Source organism: Rousettus aegyptiacus, unplaced genomic scaffold (assembly GCF_014176215.1).
Source record: "Rousettus aegyptiacus isolate mRouAeg1 unplaced genomic scaffold, mRouAeg1.p scaffold_m13_p_11, whole genome shotgun sequence".
NCBI classification, from domain to species: domain Eukaryota; kingdom Metazoa; phylum Chordata; class Mammalia; order Chiroptera; family Pteropodidae; genus Rousettus; species Rousettus aegyptiacus.
The window spans coordinates 90,170,908-90,187,779 of record NW_023416286.1 but is presented as its reverse complement, the minus strand read 5'-3'; the positions used below and the strand labels follow the sequence as shown (position 1 = coordinate 90,187,779).

At 38.7% G+C, this 16,872-nt stretch overlaps 1 protein-coding gene across 2 annotated transcripts in view; it reads left to right on the top strand.

Annotated features, from left to right (window-relative positions):
* VWA8 (von Willebrand factor A domain containing 8) overlaps window positions 1-16,872 on the top strand; it is a 236,391-nt gene that overhangs the window by 54,697 nt on the left and 164,822 nt on the right. For both annotated transcript variants that reach the window (XM_016158150.2, XM_036228917.1), the window contains exon 13: window positions 16,064-16,224. In XM_016158150.2, the coding sequence (XP_016013636.2) occupies window positions 16,064-16,224 (161 nt within the window). The remainder of the gene's footprint in view (window positions 1-16,063; window positions 16,225-16,872) is intronic.

Sequence of the window (16,872 nt, the reverse complement as noted above, 5' to 3'; positions counted from 1 at the left end):
TCACCTCCAGATAAGAGCATATTTCTGGATTTCTTAACACCTCATCATAAACAGCACCAGATCTAAGATCTTTCTTCTGTTTAAAACTGATTGGATTAAAAGCCAGGTCATCTCCGATCAGAATCTGAGACCAAATAAGTTTAAGGGAATTTTAATGAAAATAATCACTGTCTAAAACATGTTGAAGCCTTAGAGTCCTTTTTGACTCCTCAGCTCAGTTTTTTCCTGTAGCTAAACTCAAACCATATCCTTTTCTCCATCCGCCTTTACCCTGCAATTTCCGCTGCTTCTTATTTATCAAAGTCCAGTGGAAATATCTTTACTTCTCTTATTCTCTCATCTGTTTTCACTGCACTGCATCCTGGATTTATTTCTTTGCTTCTTGTCTTTGCTTTGACTTCTCCATTTTTCTTTCCTGAAGATGTGAGGATCTCTGTATTCATTTAAGTGGTTTATAGTCTACCTTGGAGGCTGACTTTCCGCATGATGCCATAGCTCTTCTTGTTTTCTCGATCTGTTATTTTACGATAATCTGTTGTCCTTTTTGTCTTTGTAGAATTTTTTTCTTTTCCCATGTAGAATAATCTTTATAAAGGCTATCTAAGAATTTACCTCAACTCCTTCAAATTTCTTTTTTATAACATTTACTTTCAAAGAATGATGTTTATCATCATCATATAAGAACTTCGAGATGGTTGGCTTGAATAATCGTTTTCAGTCTCAAGCTTACCAAGGCTCTTGTCACATGTACTCTTCAGTTTCTTCTTGATAATGATGTTACTTTGTCTCCTCCCTCCTTTACGTAGAACATATCTTAGAATTTATTTCAATCCGTCAGAGTATAAGATTTAGTACATTACCAAACTTTAAAAGTTAGCGGAATAAAATTTCCCTTCTAATTTGAAGGGATGTTTTTATAAACTGTGATTTCATATTTCTTGCCTATAATACCAGAGGCATGTTATAAGAGGACCGATAACTGTTTGTAATGTTCTTGGCCATAATTTGATAAAGTGTAATGTACTATGGCACTACTCATAATTGTAAAATTATATGTATTACACTGTATATGGAAATAATCATCTCAATACATTTCATCAGGGTACTAAAATGCAGGTGGCACTTGCACATGCAAGGAATTGTACAAATAAAATTGTAAATATAGAAGGTATAATCCTTACCCAAATAAGTTGCTTCACAAATGTACTTTATTGGAAATAATGCAGTATGGATGACTGTAATGCATCATCATTATTGGAAAAGGTTATTCAAGTTTATGCCCAACTAATTGTCACCATTATAATAATCACCTGCACACAGTAGCACTTTATAACACTTTTTCATTTTAAAAATAAATAATGAGATATATACAACTTATGTATAAGGAAAGCATTTTTAGGCAGCTGGTATAATTTATCACATTTAAAAATTCTTGACATAATGCTTATGCTTTATTTTTATGTAAAAATGCCACAAGTTTTGTTATCCACATTTTCCAGCTTCAAAAGAGAAGTGAAAGTTGATGTCTCTCTAATTATTTGAATCTACAGTGCAAATATACAGGAAAGCTACTTGTGTCCTGTAGAAGTCATATAAAGAAGCAGTTTTATAGGTTGTAGCTCATTACTTAAATTAAAGGTCAATGTCATCACTTAAACAACAACAGAAATATCCAACAGCTATATAACCAAAACAATAATTTTAATTAGGGGATGCGGTGATTATAATGGTAAGGTTTTGTGAAAGTGTCTTTAAAAACAAAATCTGTGGCTGTTATTGAGGGCAGAGTATTTTCTCTTTCCATTTGGAGACTTAATTCAGGATGTATTTGGAAAACAACTCACTTCTATACCCCAGATGGTTTGAAGAGAGCATTTATGCACATGCTGTTACCTTCCTCATATTTCTTTTAGGGACAATTAAGTTTTTTGAATAAGAACCAGACAAATGGTGCTATTGCTTTATAACGAGGTTGAAAAGCTTTTTTCTTTAAATGGCCAGGCAATAAATATCTCAGGCCTATGGACTAGGCAGCCCCTGTGGACGCTGCCGGCTCTGCCGCTCAGCGGAGAGGCAGCCGGAGCCAGCGCCTGAGCCAGTCAGTGAGCAGTGGCTGTGTCTTGCCCAGTCGTTTCTGGTGTTTTGTCTTATTCTGTTTGGTTTTTTAGTAATATTTCTTGACGTATAATTCACATAGAGTAAAATTCAATCCATTTCGACAGACACATTTATTTGGTTGCGTAACCACCACAACTAAGACATAAAACACTTCCATCTCCTCAAAAAATTCCCGTGTGCCTAATTTAGTCACCTCCTCCCCCCATATCCCCCCACCCCCGCCCAGCCCCTGGCAAGAACCGATCTGTTTTCTATCTCTATTAGTGTTGCCTTTTCCAAAATAGCATATAAATGGAACTAAACAGCATGTGCCTCTAGAGTCTGGTTTCCTTCACTTGCCTAAAGCATTTGCGATTTGTCCACATTGTGGCAAGTCTCAGCAGTTTGTTCTTTTCAATAGCCGAGCGCCTCAGGACGTTTTTATTAGTGTTTATGTCGGTACTTCTCTGTGTTCCTGCCCGGCCAGCTTTATTTCTGATGCTCGGTCCTTTCCACCTAGGTTATCCACACTAGCTGCTTTCGGCCTGTTTCCAATCTGGGTTTTGTCCAATCTATCCTTCCAACACTGAATTTTGTTATTTCTAATTTTCTCCCTGCTTTTTAAAAATCGTTATTCAATTTATTTAAACTTAAAAAAAATTCACCTTTTCCCCAACACCCACCTCTGGTGGCCATCAGTCTATTCTCTGTATCTACAAGCTTAGATTGATCATGTATTTATTTAATTAATTATTTAGATTCCACACATAAGAGAGATCACATGGTATTTGTCTTATCTCACTTGGCATAATACCCTTGAGGTGCATTCATGCTGTCGCCAATGACAAAATTCCATTCTTATGGCAGAATAATATTCTATTGTGTATATGTACCACATCTTTATCCACTCGGTCATCAGTGGACACTTCGGTTGTTTTTATATCCCATGCGGTGAGCATGGGGGTGTATATCACTTTTAAAGTTAGGGATTTTGTTTTCCTTGAATAAATACCCAGAAGTAGAATCGCTGGATCATATGGCAGCTCTATTTTTAATGTTTTGAGGAACTTCCATACTATTTTTCATAGTGGCTGCACCAAGTTGCATTCCCACCAACAGTGCACGAGGGTTCCCTTTTCTCCACATCCTCGCCAACACATGTTATTTCTAGTCTTTTTTAATGATGGTCATTCTAATAGGTTGCGGTAATATCTCGTGTAGAGCATCTTTTAATATACCTGTTGGCCATCTGTATGTCTTTTCTGAAAAAAAATGTCTATTCAGATACGCTTCCATTTTTTAATTGTACAGTTTAGGGGCTTTTTTGCTACTGTTTGTTAATTTTGAATGCATGAGTTCTTTATATATTTGGATATTAGCCCTTTATCATACGTATGATTTGCAAATACCTTCTCCCATTCGGTAGGCTGCTCTTCCATTTTGTTAATTGTTTCCTTTGCTGCACAGAAGCCGTTTAGTATGACATAGTCCCACTCTTTCTTTTTGCTTTCGTCGCCTTCATTTTTTGTGTCAAATTAAAAATCCGTCTCCAAGACCAATGTCACAGAACTTATCGCCTATGTGTTCTTCTAGTGTTATGATTTCAAGTCTTACGTTCAAGTCTTTAATCCATTTTGAGTTAGTTTTTGTGTGCGGTGTAAGATAGCGGTCCAGTTTCATTCCTTTGCATGTGTTTGTCCAGTTTTCCCAGCACCATTTCCTGAAGAGACTGTCTTTTCCCCATTGTATGTTCTTATCCCCTTTGTCATAAATTAGTTGACCACGTATGTGTGGGTTTATTTCCAGGGTCTCTGTTCTGTTCCATTGATCTGTGTGTGTTTTTATGCCAACACCACTCCATTTTAATAACCAAAGTTCTTAATGTAGTTTGAAATCAGGGAACATGATGCCTTGTTCTTCTTTTTCAAGATTGCTTTGGCTGTTCAGGATCTTTTATGGTTCTGTACAAATTTTAGGATTATTTGTTCTATTTCCTTAAAAATTACCAATGGAATTTTAATAGGGACTATATTGAATTTGTAGATTGCTTTGGATAGCATGGACATTTTAACAATATTCTTCTAATCCATGAGCATTTATTTATTTGTTCCATTTATTGTTTCTTCTTAAATTTCTTTCTTTAATATGTAAAGTTTTCAACATACAGACCTTTCATTTCTTTGGTTAAATTGATTCTTATTCTTTTTGTTGCAATTATAAACAGGGTTGTTTTCTTAATTTCCCTTTCCAGTAGGTCATTAGTAGAAGATAGAAACACAACAGACTTTCATGTATTGATTTTATATCCTGAACCTTTACTGAATGGGTTTATTAGTTCTAACCATTTTTTTTGATGGAGTTTTCAGGGTTTTCCATATATATATCATGTCATCTTCAAATAGTGACAGTTTCACTTCATTCTTTCCAAATTGGATGCCTTTTATTTCTTTTTCTTGCTTAATTGCTTTGGCTAAGACTTCTGATAGTGTGTCGAATAAAAGTGGTGTGAGGAGGCATCCTCGTCTTGTTCCTGATCTTTCTAATCTCCACCCCCACCCCTGCTTTATACCTGTCAATCACTGCTCATAGTTTGGAAGAGAATGTTCAGATCCTGCTGTCTGGCACACGGTGCTCTTTTTGCTGTGGCCCCTCTGCGCCTCTCTTAGCCAGGTTTGAGGCCTCACCCAGTGCAACTAACAGTCCCCTTTCGACTCTCGCCGTGAGGAGTGGTGTTCGGTGCCCCCAGCGTGCCCTGCTGCCTGAAACGTCTGTGTTTTCTTGCCGCGCTCACGCCGTCAGGATGCTGCTTCTCTTGGGGACCGGTTTGCTTACTCTTTAAATCTCAGCTCCGCGTCCACCACCTCTGAGTTTTCTGTGTGAGTTTTGGTTTGATTTATGTGTCAGCAGCTCTTAAATGTCCTTTTCGATAGCACTTGTCCGTCTGTACTATAATAATGACAGTATTTCATTAACTCCGACATGCCATAAATTGTGAGACACATCATTATTTTGTATACAACTAAGAAAGAAAGAGTACTGAGAATTAAATTATGCTGTAAGACTGTCACTTGGAATTTTTCTTTAATCCTTAATGAAAGGACTCTTATAGACTTAATTTAGTTTGTGTATCTCTTGTGCACACAGAAGAAGGGAAGTATAAATGTAAGAAATGGATCTACTATTTTTAAAACTTCTTTATCTTCAGAATCCGAAGCTATCTTTTAAAGATCGGAATCTTTTAAAGCACCTTTTTTGTTCCGTTTAGATGTTCATGTTGTTTCACACAATATTCTCTGTGTCTTCTGCGCTCTGTCAAGAACAGAGTGCTCTTCTGTTGTTTCCAGGACATTCTACCAAGCTATGGACAGCCATTCTGCTGGCTTTGATATTGGTATTTTCTTGATTTTAACAGAAGGTGTTGACAGATATGTTTTTAGGCAACAGCTAGGACTCATATTCTTTTTCCAGATGGTCCTTAGTTTGTGGACTAAAATACAAATGGATTGTAGTTGTCCTTTTATGCCACAGACAAACATACAAAACCAAGTTCACACGTGCACAGGCAGTGATAACTAATTGGCCAGCAACTCTCATAAAATTCTGATAATTGAAGACATACCCCGATTTCAGAGATATTAAAGTGTTCAAAGTGTGTTTCTTGGAATTGATGGAATTTAGCAATTTACCTCTCCCATCGTTTGTAAGATCCTTGAGGACTGTGACAACATGCTGCTCAATTCTCTATACCCTTCATGGGCACATGGTGGGTGTGTCATTTAAAAAGTGAAGCTTGCAAATTCTACATCTCTGTGAATTTTGTAATAGAAATTGTAAACTGAAGGTAATTGTCTTCCTTTTTATATAGTCCTCATTCTTTTTTATAGTTACATATTATTCCATTATATGGATATAACAAAATTTATTCGGTTGATTGCCTACATATGGACAGTTGGGTTGTTTTCAATTTTTGTAAACAAACTAAGTTGTAATAAATAACCTTATGCATATGTATTTTCATATCGTTAAAGTTTATCTTCAGGATTAATTCCTAGAAGTGGGATTGTTCGTTAAATGCACGTGTAGTTTTGTTAGATTTGGTCAGTGAAGCTCACTCTGAGAGAAGGGACTGAGTTGAGATCTCACAAATACCCTCCGTTTTTATCTGGAATGCTTTCCTTCACATTAGCTTGATTTTCTCTAGAATGTGAGTGTTCTTGTCACATCACAGTTTGTTTTTGAGTATTGGGCTCTTTTTCTACTTGCTAACAGAATAGAGGAATGTAGGAGTTTCCAAAAATGAGTGTTGTTTGCAACTGATAGAAGTCCCCCTCAACAGTGTGTTACTTTTATAATTGAAACTCTGTAAAACATACCTTAGGCTCTCATTTTGACAGAGAGAGAATCTCAAAAGTTGACTGTAATGATACTTGAAATATTTTATGTTAAGCTCCCAACTAGAATTACTTGAAGTGTTTATATGATAGGACATGGTACAAAGTTATGTATTGAAAAGGCAAGATTTTGCTTGTTTAACTTGATAATCTTCGATGCTTGTACATTCTAAAAATGCAAAGTGTATCTTAAAGTTTAACTCTGCAACATGTTATAAAGTTTCATTTTGAAGTAACCATTCTATGTTGCATAAATTTACCACTTAAAAAGCAATGTTTTACATTGCTTAAAAAAAAAACTATCTGAATTTGATGTTGAAATCTTATAATTTTGCAAGTATGCACTGGATACCTTATTAATTGAAATGATAATTTTTAAAGTAATAGACAACATTGTTTTTTGTTATCTTAAATTTAGTTATCCTGAAGTATTTATTAGATTTATAAACACATAGAGGAGGCCTTTGGGCATGTGTATTAAAATAAACATTACAATAAAACCAAATCCATTAGCCCAAAAAAGAAAATAAACGTTGCCAAGGAATCCTACCAAATAAGGAACTCCAGCCTGAAAGGTATTTCATTTACCATCCTTGGTAATCCAAAAACATAAGACCCATAAACTCGAAGAGGAAAGGAATTTCAAATTTGGGGATTTCCTGTGGAATAGCTCCAAACTTTAGGACACTATGTGACAAAATTCTGGTACTGTTGGTAAGAACGCACTGTTATTTATGACCATCCCCATTAGTTAGTACTTTTGTTCTAAATGAACTTTACAATAATTTTGATTAAAGGTCTTTGGGCAATCTTTTAAGGGTCCTCGGGATTTAATAGTCATCGAAGTTCACTGCAAGAGTGAGGAGTTTGCTAAAGTTTAGATTAGTGATGAAGTTATATATCTATATTCTCATGGGGATTATGTTGAAAAAGAAAAAAAGATATAACTTTGATTTTGAAATTCACAAATTTTTGTAAGTAGAGTATATTTTTTGACATATTTTATTCTTGAAAATAAAAAGTAAATATGTACTTCTCAGAGTTATCATCTAGTTGCCTTTCACGATTCCCAAATGTTTTGTTTTTCTATTCTCCCCCTATTAAAAAGTCTCAACTACTCTGGATCCAAACCATCTTCTGAATGCGTAGCATTTTATTGCTTATTTACGAGCCAGTCTCGTAGTGGAAACAGGGCTTTGTGAAGTATCTGGGGTGAAAGCTGTTCAGCAGAGCCAGAGAGAGAGTCCAGGAAGACACCGACGGCAAGGTGTGCGTTACCAGCTCGGCCAGCGCCTCTGGGAGCTGAGTCGGAGGGGCGGGGATGGTAGCCGGGGAAGCTGCCGAAACCCCGACTTTACACACTATTGACGCCTGTGAGGGCATTAGCAGTCTGAAGAGGGCCTTTGGCCAGCCCAGCTCCGGTGACATCCTGCGCATTTCCCACGGTCCCCCCCCCCCGCCCCCCCGAGCTCCGCCGCATCCGAGGGGCAGGAGAGGAGCGGTGCTCGGTGCTCGGTGCTCCTTACGCCCCCGCTTGGATGCGGAGTGGGGCGGGGTGGGCAGGCCGCCCTGCCGCCTCCATCCGCCCGCGTCCTGGCCCGAGCTGGCCTCTTTCTGTGCTGCTCCAGCCGGAGCCTCCTCATTCCGTCCTGAGCGACGCACCTGGAATCCGCCGGCCCTTGCCTGTAGCGCACCCAGTGAACAGGTGTTCGGCCGCCTGCTCCTCCGTGTCCCCGTGTCTCTGTGGGGGAGCAAAGCAGCTTTCGTTTTCCGGAAGGATCCACCATTAAGCCGATCAAACGAGCCGCGGCACACGTTTGAGGCCTCTCGCCCTCTCCTTTACCCCCATAGCCAATTGTCAGTCCAGCATCATTTGGTTTTGCGGGTCCCACTGTAGCTATGGACATCCCCAGTAGCTCTAACCCACCATTTCTGGAACCTGGTGGACCATGCATTTAACTTATGTGTGGAATGCATTTAGCACGTGTATGTGATATGAGAGCATCAGCTTAGTAGGTTGAATGTTTGTGCATCTTTTTTATTTTATTTTTAAATTTTTTTTTGGTGAGAACATTCAAGTTCTAGATATTTAATTTGTAGACATTAACATTTCTGTATCTGTAGACATTTAATTAGATGATGCGTCGTTCCATACCCATTCTCCAAGGAGTAGTGGGAGGAACATTTTAAGAATGTAAACCAGACCACGTCATTTCCTTGCTTAGAATCTCTCAACGGCTTTCCGTCACACTTAGAATAAACCAGGGACTCCTCACCCTGGCATCTGAGTCCTCCATCAGTGTTTTTCACCTTTGGCTGCCGAACAGGACCACTCAAGGAACTTTGGAAAGTTCCAGAGCCCAGGCCCCACCACCAGAGCGTCGGAGGTAATTGGTCCCAGGCGGGGCCCGGCCTCCGGGATTTCTTTGAAAACCTACTCAGTGATTCCAGCAGGCAGCCGGGGCCGAGCATCACCGCCCTCCGTGGACCGGCCCGTGCCCCTCTCCAGCCGTCGCTCTCTCTCGCTGCCTCTCTCCTGCCCGACCTGCCGCTGTCTGGCTCCTTTCTGCCTCGGGGCTCTCTGCAGATGTTGTCCCGGCTGGGAATACTCTTTCCGTGACCTCCACGTGGCCTCTTGCCATTCGGGTTAAAACATCCTTGATCTGCCGAATCATCTGCTGTCACCTTACTTCATATTTTCTGAAGAGCACTGGTCGCCGCGTGACAGGTTTCTCGTTTGCGTCTCCTCGTTGCCTTCCTCCCTTCTCATCCTCTGCCTTTTCTGTTTCCGCTCTCTTCCCTCTGGAATGTCAAGTCTGTGTTTATCTTTTTTCACTGCAGGATCCTTAGCCACCTGGAACAGTGACTCATACGTAGTGAGCTATCAGTATATGAAGAAGTGGATAGACAAATTTTGGAAATTTATATTATTTTAAAGGACCAGGTCAACTGTGACCTTTGTCAACTTTTCTTTAGTAATTTCTACTTGTTTCAGTATGACTTTTTCTTTAAATCGTAAGACAAGGATTTTTCAGTCACGCAGCATTGTTACATCATTCGGTTAGTACAGAACTATGACTTGTCGTTACATCTGCATTTTAACATGTTTATATTTTGCTTCTCCAGTTGATTCCGATTCGGCTGTCATTTATTAAGTACCCAGCAGGTGCCAGACATTATCTTATTGGCTTCTAAAGATATCTTACTCCCTACCCCATTTATCATAGTCTAAGGAAGCAGCAGACTTGAATAGAAGCTCACTTTTCCTGTCCTGTACCCATCCGTCCGACTGCGCCCCCTTCCACGTTGGCTGACCAGAAGGGATGTGAGTTGTTGAGTGAAGCCAAGCACCACATCTGCTCATGGTGGCATTACTGACTATGGACAGGCTATTAGTACTTATACCGACCTTGGTCTTAGATCTTATTACTTGCTTTTCAAAACATTTATTGTAAAGGCAAGTATTATTGCATACATTTAAACTAGAATCGTTTGCTGCCTGTTCCAACAGTCAAACGCTTGTGATAAAAATGTAGCAAAGTTTGCAGTACCATTTGAATAAAATGTGGTTCTTTAGTTTGTGTATACTGGGGTTTTACTCTGTAGCATATCACCTTTTTAGCCTTCCTTTTTGAAACCGTTCTTACCCTTTTTTATATACTTAGTTATCTGTGAACTTTTCTTCGAGCTTTAGTGAGTCGGCTTACTTTTAAAATATCATTATCCTTAAGCCGTGGATTTCCTTGTGAACAATGGAATCTATCCTATCTAAAACTGAGAGGGGTTTATTTTGGGGTGTTAGGGAACCTACAGAATTTCAGGAGGGACAGAGAACAGTCTTGGGATTTTACCCAGTTAGGAGTGACAGCCGAGATCGCGTGGGCCAGAGCTGTCCTAAAGAGCCGGTCCCCTAGCGCTGGCCGACACCTTGCGGTCCTTGCTCACTGCCGGGTTTTTCGTGTCCCAGTTTTGTGTCCGTGAGAATGCTTAGGAGAACCTGGGTCATGTACAGAACTCTAGCTGGAAAGGCTTCTAAGAAACGTTTCCACTTTTCTGGCCTTTGGAGTGCAGGAAGGTAGGAGAATGGGATAGGGATTGGCTACCTTCATTAAGTCCATGTTGCATTATTGTACCTACACTGACCTTGACTTTATATTTTATTTTACAATTTTATTAAAATATGCTTTTGTTGGGTCAGTTGTTAGTGAGACAGTGGGTTTGACTTCTAGGTAGCTTTAATCAGAAGAATTTTGTTCAGCGTTTGCAGGATAAATCTTTTAACTAGAGCAGATCATCTCGCAACGGATCCCACAAGTGACAATGAAGAGAGCTACATGTTATTTAAAGTCATGGTACACTGTAACGCCATGATCGTGTACATAAAGAGAGCATGTTATATGTGACAGGTTAAAAATAGGTCTTTAAAGGAAGAACTTGAGGAAGAAGCATGGAAGGGTTTACAAATAATTTTACAGTATATATAAAACGAGGCCTTTTTGTTCGAGATCAAATCTAAATGACACTGAAGAAAGTTGGCAGCGTGCCTCGCATTCTGTTCATGGAGCATGCTTACGCTGTCAGTAATGGCTTCGTTTCCATTCCAGGACCTAAAAATTACTAACGTTCTGTGCTTATGCAATATTTATACAACATTCTGCCACTGATAGGTATGGACATAATTAATCCTTATTACAAAGTTGAAGGCTTACATCAGCTAGTCTCAGTGTATTCTTTTATTTACTTAAATCCCAGATTTTCTTAGTATTTATACAACTGCTAGGATATTTTTTGGGAAGGTAAGTTTTGCTCAAACTTTGAGCAAAACTTAGTTAAGGTATATCTCAAAAGCAGGCAGAATTTCAGCTAGTTTCTTCTGTAAAAAAAAAAAAATCATTAATAATACATAGTTACTCCAATCAAAAAACAAATGCCCACTGTTTTTATTTTTATTTCAGAAATAAGAAAATTGAGAATCATACCCACCTAGAGATATAATTACCATTAACTGAAGCATTTTTACTTTTCTCTTGTGTAATATATTTAAAGGTATTTTTAACTGCAGTGGAGGCTAGCAGTGCTTAGGGCATTTTGGGCGGTGGTTAATGTCGTGGTCACGACTTTCATCTCTTCTCAAAGAATTTGAAATTTTGTGAATGGTCGCCTGAGAGGGGAGCAGTTGGAATATTAACTCCACAAAGGACCCATGGGTCATTTAATTCAGATTACATCTTTCTCTACGGAATTTCTTTGACTGAAATTTGTTGCTGTATTTGTCATAGTAATATTCTTGGGGACCATCTGGCTCCTCCGTGTACTGTGTCCTTGTTTAGGTAAGCCATTTTGCCTCTTTGTAACTCAGTTTTCTCATCTGCAAAATGAAGACAATAATCATATCTGTCTCTTAGAGTTCTAAGGATTACCTGAGTTAACTTAGGTAAGATGCTTGGTACCTGGTAAGCTCTCTATAAGTATTAGCTGCTATAATTGTCGTTATTTCTATTAACTCATTAAAACTTTCTTCTTTATGTGATGACCTGACCCATGGGACAAGTTTTTCTCAATCTTATTATCAAGAATTGTAGTGCTGCTACTTTTTTGGTGTAAGTGCTGTGGTTATCATGACTTACGTCACTTCGTGTTTGATATTAGAAAAATTAGATTCGCTTTATAGGTGGTTCTTACAGTCCGTTTTGTGTGTTATCTTTACCTTTCTTGATTTTATCTTCTCTGTTTAGCTTTTTTGTCCATTTATTTTTAATTTTATAATATAATATGATATACATATTTTTTGAAGCCAGCTTACTTACTTTCTGAAACTCTCCTGGGTTCACGTATGATAGAAATGCATCATTTTCTTTGGTGTCATTTTTTTAACCTAGTTTAAGTGATACTCTATATACTACTTTTACTATAATCATTTAAATTTTCTACCAGAAAAAATTATATATCCATTATAATGTAAAATTTTACTTTCTTATCAGTATTTATATTTAAGAGAGAGGTAACTCAACTTTTTTTACACACTAAAAATTTACTGTGCCATTTTCAGTTATCTTTCTGAATATCATACCTTGAAAAACTAATCCTAAATCTGATTCTAGCCACTCAACACACAACCACTTTTTGCAGTTATTTTATAAAACTAATGACTTACATTCAGGTTTCTCAAAGGGATCTCAGAAAAATTAATATGTGCCATTCAAAGGTACTAAAAGCGTTTAAGGCATATAATTGCTTTAGGATTGAAATCTGTATTCTCTGATACATTTTATTCACTTATGCTTCTCATTTTACTAGGACATTTTATTTCAGAAAGGTTTCTTCATTGCTAATAAAAAAAAAAAAATCCGTATTACATGGAATCCTAAGAGCGACGTGGATGTTTTCCAGGGAGCTGAGTAAAGGAGGTGTCGGAGGAGCCAGATTTCATGTCCTGCTATTTTTAAATTTTTAAGGAAATGCAGAAAGAGGAAATGGCTCAGGCTTTATGATATCACTAGCGCTATTTTTATTCTCTTAAGTTCAAAGGTTTTAGGGATAAAAAAATATATGCAAAGTTGGAAACATTCATCTTTCTTGATTTCTGTTAGTATTAGTATACTTTCAAAATGCTCATATTGGAATTTGCACACTTTTTTGAATTTTGCTTTTCTGCTTGCTTTAGGGATGTGTGTAGGCGAGAAGAATAAGGAAATGATAATTTTTTAACACTTTCATGATGTAGTATATTTAAAATAAATAAAGATATGAAAACAATTTCATAGTACTAAAACCCAAATATTCTATAGACAGAAACACTTGAAAATGCTGTTACTCTATTTTAACAATTAGCTTATTATCGAAATTAATTCATTTCACAGACCCATTTCAGACTATGCTGAAAAAGTTCTCTTGATTAGGTTTGGTTGGGTTCGTTTTTCCTGTGAAAGTTCCTCTTTTACTTTGGTGCCTTGGCATGTTCACACAATTGAAAATAACTTTCACGTCATTGAAAATAATTTCTGATGACGACTAATATTGTGGAAAGTGGGGGCAATTATCTCTTTAAGGAAAAGCTGGGATTTCATCTTTTCTCCCAGGATAGAATATTAATTAGGAAACCCAACAACTCGTATGAAGAGGAATGCTTTCCTTCCTCTTCAGAAGGGCTTTGATTTTAATTCAAAGATATATTAGACGTGAAGACCAGCCCTTTTGAACGCGACAGCATGCGCAGCATTCAGGTGACAAACGGAGCCGAGCTTGCCTTCTGCCGGGCTGGAAGGAGGAGCCCGCGTGGTGGCCGTCCTTCTCAGCATCGTTATTAGTAAACAGTCACGTTCTCGAATGGGGCCAGTGGCGCAGGAATTGCATGAAATAACGAGATATGAAAATACTCTGGAATCGTGACCAAATGAAGTGGCGTTTTTTTTCATACTGTTCGCAGAATACTGATTTCACTATGTATTGGTATGAGAGCGAGGAATTTTCTCAGTTGAAATTTTTTTTTTTTTAAGTTGCCAATTGCTAGCCATGGCTTCTCAGGGGTCTGAACCTCTTACACCAGAGTCACATGCCTTGTCTCCATCCTTGGGCCCAGCCAAAGACTCAGGGGCTGAGTTTGGGTCAGGAAACCATCATCTGCTTTCAGTCTGCAGATGGGATTTTCAAAATTAACACCCATCTATTTCCTTAAAAGTATGGTATCAGTGGGATGCCTTCCTCATGTCAGAGAGGAACGCTTAAAAGAAACAAGCCTTGCTCTTACATTTTTTTTGCCCTTCATTTTTTTATTTTTTATTTTTAATTTAAGCCATTTTGTTAAGCATTTCGTATATCCTCGTGCAATCTCATTATTCTTGTTAGGAGGAAGGGGCGAAACATTAACTTAATGTCTCTTCTGTGTTTCCCACCGGGGAGGCATCTCAGACATCACCTGTGAAATGTTTAATAAAAAGCAGGCAGCAAAGCCCCACCCTGGACCCGTTGAATCCACATTTTCAGGGTAATGGGGCCAAAGCTTATGTATTTTCCTAAAGTTCCTAGCTTTTTCTGATACTGCCTTTGATTTGGAACCACCGTGGTAAAGCATGTTTTCTGTTTTACTCTCTAAAACAATATGCAACATAACTCTAGAGTGAATATCTTTCTGGAATAATTAGTATCAAGAGTTTTCTTTAAATTTCCTGGTTCTTATATTAACTTTAAAAAGATTTTTATATATGTGTGTATGGAGATATGTACACAGTTAATTGTTTTCATCATTTGACTATGAAAATGGCCTACAAACATTTATTTTGATTTGTCTTGTTTTTCTTGCACTGATCATCACATTCTGAGTGGGAATGAGCTCATTCTCACCATGCACCGATGTTGGTGATACATTTAGTCTTGGCTGTTGTAACTGTCATTGGCAGCTTAGAATGACATGTTCATACAGTTTGTGTGGACTTCAAGATTCATAGTTGAAGAATGAAGTAAAATTAATGAGTTGACCGAATTTTGCTAATGTGCCAAAGACAGTCACGTGAGGGCCGTGGGAACTGGCCGAGTTGGAATGTAACTGTTTCTCAGGTGTCCGTGTGACTAGAGGGGCCTCCTCAGGCCTGCAGCCATTTTTGGGTGGTAATACCATCAAAGTGATTCAGACAAATTTTCACCTTGAGTTCAGTACACATTTGTTGCCATCGTGAATAGAAGCAAATTCATTAGTTTTCTATCTGCTTTAAACTTGAAGGGGTAGCAAAGAATTTACAAGACACTACATTTTTAGTTAAAATTGGCTGTAAAAGTTTTTTGTTGTTGTTGTTGGATAAAAGCGGCACAAAATTTATCTGAAGCTGGTAACAGAAAAGGAGTGCTTGTCTTCAACACTGACACACGTAAGAAAAAATCGTTCTTATTACGTGGCGCCAAGATTGTTTACAGTGCGTAGACTGTTCTGTGCCACTACGAGTTAAGAGTTTGCCGGAATCTGTCACGCTGAGTTTGTGCTGACACACGGTATGAGCACTTAAAAAACTTGCCTACAAGTGCCGCGCTATTGTTTGTCGATTCCTGTACCTCATCTGATGACTGTTCTCAGTTTCCTCCCTTTTCAAGTCCCTTGAAGCATGAGTCACTGTCGCGGCTCCTAGCCTGGCTTTTCAGGAGAACTCATCAACTGCAAGAAAAACACACATTATTGACAGGCATCTCCATCCACTGAGTTTACGTGGCCTCACATTCTTAAAAAGGGATCCGTGCACTTTGATCCCTGCCAGGGGTAAAGCAGATTGAATGAAAGTCCATTAAAATCAGTGAAAATTACTGCCATCATCCCTGTAGATAGCAAATGAACACGTCAAAAGAAGGGGGTTGGGGAAACACTAAATCGAAAGGGGAAAAAACCTCACTCTTCCTATATTATGTGGATGAGTAATAGGAAAAACCCTCGAATGACCAAGAAAGGCTCCTGAGTCTTTCTCTGATGGATCGGAGTTGACGTCCGGTCGCTGTGTGGAATGTTCTGAGAGGCGACTGTGAGCTAAATAAGCTGCCATCCACGTCTTCGAAATTAATTCCGCGTGTCCTGGGGCGGGGGGGACCGGTTTCAGGACATGACGGCGCGTGACCTGCTGCAGCAGAGGTACACCCTTCCAAACGGGGACACGGCCTGGCGGTCCTCGCCCCTTGTGACCGCCGCGCTGGAAGGCAAGCTGGTGCTCCTCGATGGCATCCACCGGGTCAACGCGGGCACCCTGGCCGTGCTGCAGAGGTTTGTGCCGTCGCGCGCACGGAGGGGCACAAGGACCCTCTCGGTCTCCTTTTTAGAAACTGGTTACGTAGATCTTAGAATTCTGTACCCGTGAAAAACAGCAGATTTTATATATATGTGTATATATATTGGAAACACAGTATGTACAGTAAAACTTTAACTAATGAACATTTGGGAAAAGCCACTGCTATGTAGCCAACTTCTGTGTTTTAAGAAACCTTTTAAGTTAGGGATTTTGAAAGATTTCACATAAGATCATTAACATGCGACAAGTCACACAGCATAAGTTTCCGTGGCTTATCAGAGCCGCAGCTCCCTGTGACAAACTCCTTGTAAATCATAGATTTAAATTATTGATTCATCCCGTTGGAATTTTTCTTTTGAGGGAAAATACAGTCTCTTTTATAAAATGCGTTTCATTATATTTTATATAAACCAGAAAAGCTCACTTTGTGCTCACTAGCACGAACATTCACGTAACTGTTTTTGTCTTATTTCAGTTTAGGTGGGACAAATATCCACAGATTCCTAACTAACTTCTCTTGAATTTTGTGTTAAGAAAAAACTCCATGTGTAACTTTCATAGAAAATGTTCCCATCCTGTGTCATTTACAGAGACTAATGATACTGGATTTTGTTGTTGTTACA